We start from the raw sequence: 6,000 nt of genomic DNA, 5'->3' as shown, positions 1-6,000 counted from the left end.
TTCTCATCACATCACTTCACACAGTCATTTACACAACCATTTTTTTCTAATCGTCATTTTTTAATAAATTACTCACAAAATTTATTATCAGTATAGAATGACAATAAAAGATTCATTAATTACGAATAAATAAAGAAACATTTCAGTGAATAATTGCTAAATGACTATATCAATAAATAACTTCATAGAGATATCTGATTATAATCAAGGTGATCTCGAATATTTGTGCTATTTTACCAATGTTGGAAATAAATAGTTTATCAGTATTTACATAGGTCTAAAGTTTTAAACACAAAATTTAAACAATAACAACACAACATCTGCAGGTGATTAGAAAATTGTAGCACTCTGTTGGTTACGATGATGAGGGTTCCAGTTGATCCAATCAATGGAACAGCCTACTCATGAAATTAACGTGCAAGTGGCTGAGCACTCCACAGACATGTGTACCTTTAATGTAGTTCTTGGGGAGATTCAGTGGGACACAGAGTGTGACAAGGCTGGCCCTTTGAAATACAGGTACAACAGAAACAGGAAGAAAAAGTGAAAGTTGTGGTGAAAGAGTACAGTAGGGTTCATCACCACCCACTGCCGGAGCCTCGTGGAGCTTTAGGTGTTTTTGCTCAATAAACACTCACAATGCCCGATCTGGGAATCGAAATAGCATTCCATTCCTATAGAATAGAGTCGAAATTATCTAGCTTGCCAAAAACTGTAGTGTTCTGGATTTTTCAAGCCAAGTCACATGACTTAGTGGTTGGTGTATCGCACTCATGATCTCAAGATAGTGGTTTCAATTCCGGGTGCGGACGATGCTTTGTGTTCTTGAGCAATTACTCTTCATTTCACATTGCTCCAGTCCACTTAGCTGTAAATGACTAACCTTGTGACAGACTGACATCTCATTTGGGGCAACGTGATCTCAAGTCACTTAGGACACCTATAAGTCCTAGGACTCAATACAGTAATATCCAGGGGACTTATACTACTATGTTTCAAGCATTGTAGACTATGGAAGAAAAATAGACATTCCTACATAAATGTACCCCCTCCTCTGTCTTTGTTTTCTCTTAACTCCCAGAAAAATGGATATTTTTTAATGAAATTTTCTACAAACATGCTTCAGATGTTGGTTTCAATTAAATCAGAATTTGTTGTGAAAAGATTTTTCTGAGGATGGGGAGAGGAGTTTTGGAAAATACACACAAGTTGGCTTTGTTTCTTTATAACTTACCGAAAAAAGGATATTTTTAAATAAAATTTTCTGTAAATCCCAACCAGATGGTATATATTACGATTATATTGGAAATATATATAAAAAAGTTGGTGGGCTTGCACACACATACTGACACATCACAAAATGAAACTTGAAATTTCAAAAAAAAAATATGATGTAATGTGTATGTATGTGTATGAGTCAATTGTTTTTTTTTTCTAATTAAATTCTGATATAATCGTAATCTACACTATTTGAAATGTATTTGTAGAAAATTTCATTAAAAAATTACTCATTTTTCTGAAAGTTATGAAGAAACAAAGCCAACTTTTGTGTACTTTCAGAAAGACTCCTTCCCATCCTCAGAAAAATTTTTTAACAACAAATTCTGATATAATCAGAATCTGTGCCAGCTGAAGCATATGTGTAAAAGAATTTAACAGGAGGGTGGGGAGAGGACCTCGGAAAATTCTCAAGATCTGAGTTTTTCCCTCATAACTTTTAGGAAAATGTTTTTTTTCGGTGAAATTTTATATAAATACCATTGAAATGGCATACATTACGATTATAAAGTAATTTGTAGGGAAAATCTTGAGGTGGGGAGAGGACATTTGGAAAATTCCCAAGATCTGAATTTTTCCTCGTTATATTTCAAAATCACATTCAACTCTCTCCAGATACCCTAGCGTAGTACTACTACACTACGTAGTGTTAATTTCTACCCACTTTCAATAATTTTTAATGTTTTGGCTTCAATTTTGTTTCATTTTATCTTCAATTATTTTTAAGCTTTTTTAACCCTTCCATCGTTATTCTCATTCACTCGTTATTACTTTCTCTATCTAAATATAGAGAGAAATAGATACATATATATATATATATATATATATATATATATATACACATATATTATATACATACATACATACATATATATATATATATATATATATATATATATATATATATACACACACATATATATATACACATGTGCACATATCCAGTTATGAGGGAAAATCTCGGATCGTGTGAATCTTCCGAAATCCTCTCCCCACCCCCTTGGAAACGATTTTCTCCACAAATTTCTTTATAATCGTAATGTATACCGTTTGAAAGGTATTTCTATAAAATGTCATTGAAAAAAACTCATTTTCCTAAAAGTTATGAGGGAAAAACTTGGATCTTGTGAATTTTCCGAGGTCCTCTCCCCACCCTCCCGATGCTTTTGCGCGCATATTCTTTTTTTTAATATTCGCCTCCTACACATTTTTTTACACCCACTGCCCTATTTTTTTATGATTTTCGTTTTCAGGTTAAGTTGTAAACATTAACCAAGAGTTTCATTAAAAAATATCTATTTTTCTAAACGTTATGAGGAAACAAAGTCGGTTGGAACACTTGTGTAAGTATGCCGAAAAGTACATAAATGTTAAGAAAAAAGGGTTTACTTTCCCTCTCGATTTGTTCAGCCCATTCCCGATTTCTGTAATTTTTCAACTTAGATATTTTTTCTCAGATATAAGTTTTTGAGATGACTTCAAAGAAAAAGAAACAGAAAAAGTGATCTTTTTAGATCGTCGAAAAAAGTATAGAATTTAATTTCTAAAAAAATTCATCACTTTCGCTTTGTTTTCTTTACTCTAAATTTGCTTTCAGATTTACGTTTTTAAAACACTGGGAGTTGTGATTCTGTAAAAATGTAAGGTATTCTTTCGTTTTATGATCACAAAATGAAAACATTTTCGAATCATTTAAAATTAAGCAAAAAACCAGATTTTCAAATTTTCTTTTCTCTTTTCTGTTCATTTCTTTTTACTTTATTCAATAAAAAAATAAGTTTTATTAACAATAAAAACCTTGTATTATCAAGAGTTGATAGTCCGAACTAGAACTTCAAAATTGTTTTTGTCCAATACGTTGAACAGGTGCGCAAAAATATGCGTTACTTTTTCATATTTGAAATGATTTTTTTTTATTTTGAAACAGAAGATAAAGAGAAAATATTTAAAAGGAAAAGAACGATAATCTCAGGTATTTGAACCAGAATTAATATCAATCTGAAAAAAGTATAAAATTTTAAAAAAAGGTGAAAAGGTGGTGGGGCAAATCTATCCTCACTCATTAAAAAAAAAAAATTTTATCGATAACTTCGATGCTTAAAACACACATCCGGAAAAATTACGGTTTTCGAGATATTTTCCGACTCTATTCTGTAAGAATGCCAAAAATGAATGTCTCACATCAAACAAAGTTAACGAATATTTGATGGTTTCAAAGATTAATTTCCGACTTAGTTTGCAGACTGTCATCAATTTAATAAATCTTACAATTTGTATCAAACCAAGAATACTATCTAAATATATATACATATAAAAAGTGGTTTTTTAATAACTAAATTAATGACAATCTAATTTCTAATTTACTTCTTTTGTAGCACTTGTTACACCTTTACATATATATATTTTGACTAAAACCGCGGGTTAGCAGGATTAAAGAAATTATAACTCTTACAAAAGTGACCAAAATACCAACAAAAAAAAAGTGACTCTAGTGAAAGTAGATATATTAAGAAAGATAGAAAGAGTGGCTACAGCGAGAATAGATATGGTATGGCTAAATTTAATTAATATAAAAGTGGCTATAGTATGAGGGGATTTTATTATTTATTGTAAAGCAAAGTTGATATAGTAAGAGTGATAGACAGAGTGGCTAGAGTTAGAAATAGATATAGTAAGATTGTGAGTAGATATGGTATGAGGTATATAGAGAGGAGTTACAAATAGAGTAGATAGAATAAGAGTAGCTATAGTAAGAGAGCTAGAGAGAGTAACTGCAGTGAGAGTGATTAAATACCATGGCGTCGCTCGTACTCCGATCTTGTCTCTTACAGAATGGTAAATTTCTGAAACAAGATGCAAAGGTTTGACTATTTCTCTCTAATAATTGTATTATTTATAATTTATTTATGTAAAGTTTATGTGTTTTAGCTGAGCAAGCGATATGTATGTATAAATTTATATATATATAGAGAGAGAACGATTGTGTTCAGATAGTTTGAACGGCGGAGATTTATTTACTAGTTGAATCATGATGTAAGTGTTTTGGCGTTTATCTTCGATAGATATTTGTATCATATACAAGCAGATTCAGCATAAAATGTGTAACAATGTTGGCCTTCTTTCCGTCCTTTACATTCTATTTTCATGGGAAAGGAAAGAGCTAAATAAATTGTCCTACATCCCGCTAAAAAGACGGGATGGTCACGAGTAAAATGCCTTTGATAATAGGCCTGCTCTGTCTAAGCTGACCTGGGGCTAAGCAACAACAACTTAATTTGCTCATAAAATTTGGGTCGACCCGAGTATTATGCCAGAAAACACTTGATATCGCTAAATGGAACCAAAATCTCATATAATTTATTACATTTCTGGCATACGGCATATGTGCTAATTTCACCGTTTTCATACAAACACAGCCTGCATATAAGCTATGCAAAATTCTTATTTCTGTAAACAAAGATGAATTCCTTGATACAGTGATGGACGTACTATATTATGACATTGTAGCCTGTGATTGATTGCTAAACGTGACATTGAAGTAGTTAGCGATGGACTAGGGATTAGATATGACATTGGGGTCTGGATCGGTCGATCATCACGGATGTTGTTGATTGTTTGTTCCGAAAGGAAGGTTGAAAAAGCAAAAATAGTTTGTATTTCGTTAAAAAGAAAGAAAGAAAAACTAGATACAAATCAATGTTTATTTATATTTTAAGACGTGCCCATCACACCGTTCTCGTTACCCACTTTATAACCGAGCTCCGTTCAACCTTGCAGAGGTGACAACCTTGTCCTTTCTACTTAGCTCCTTCATCAGTTCTCTCTTTACACCTACATTTTACTTGTTACTTTTTGTATGTGTTTTTAATGGTTATTATTTTGTAATAAATGTATATCTATATAATGGGCTCTCGTCAATTTCGACGAATCAATGTGCCACTTGTTAAAAACGAAAATAATTACTCATTGAATTATACCTATGTAGCTGTGTTTTCCACCTACTCTCAATTAACATGATCTTCAGACAGAATCAGCGTGGCATTGTATCAAGGTTGGGCCTTCAAGTCACAGTTAGAACCGATTAAATATATATATATGAGAGAAATTCTCAGATGTAGATATTGCCTCGGTGTGTGTGCGCGCGCGCGAGCCTCATATCTATTAAAAGGATATATATCATTAATGCAAATATTGATTGTTTATATTTCTAGTATGTGCTAACAAGGTTACTATTGACAATACCTTTTATAATGAAAATACTTCTATGAATTAATGTTAACTATAATAAATATCTGTGGCTCTGATACATTAATTAGCCCTTCTACTAATTATACTTCTAATGGCAAATAGTGCAAGTCATATTATTATTTTCTTTGCTATTTATGCAGTCTTTTTATCTTCTCTATATCGAGAACTAGGCGAAAGTAAAGAATACGTACACCCGGTGTGTAGGGTTAAGGTTTTTGTTACGCCGAAAACGGGTGGTGTACTTATTCTTTATCTCCGCCAGGTACTCTATTACAATTGAGAACCTCTTAAGACTAGTGCAAGTGAGTCCTATCCCAGTTGCTGCAGTAATGAGTACAGTGCGGAAAATCTCCCAGAAACATCTATCGCATTACCAAAAACAAACTCTGCTAGTTACTTGACCTTGTTATGAAGCATACAAATATATATTCGGTTGCTTAGTCTCTGACAGAGAAAACCACCTTCAAAACAAAA

The 6,000-nt window shown here is 32.3% G+C and overlaps 1 protein-coding gene across 1 annotated transcript in view; it reads left to right on the top strand.

Moving 5' to 3' along the window:
* The first annotated feature begins 3,982 nt into the window (after positions 1 to 3,982).
* The window catches only part of LOC115209286 (succinate--CoA ligase [ADP-forming] subunit beta, mitochondrial), a 37,030-nt gene continuing 35,012 nt past the window's right edge, over positions 3,983 to 6,000 (top strand). Inside the window, exon 1 of the mRNA XM_029777614.2 lies at positions 3,983 to 4,139. Coding sequence (XP_029633474.1) covers positions 4,074 to 4,139 — 66 coding nt within the window. The 5' untranslated portion in view covers positions 3,983 to 4,073. The remainder of the gene's footprint in view (positions 4,140 to 6,000) is intronic.

The sequence above is a fragment of the Octopus sinensis genome, linkage group LG3 (genome assembly GCF_006345805.1).
Source record: "Octopus sinensis linkage group LG3, ASM634580v1, whole genome shotgun sequence".
NCBI lineage: Eukaryota > Metazoa > Mollusca > Cephalopoda > Octopoda > Octopodidae > Octopus > Octopus sinensis.
This window is presented reverse-complemented; position numbering and strand designations above follow the sequence as displayed.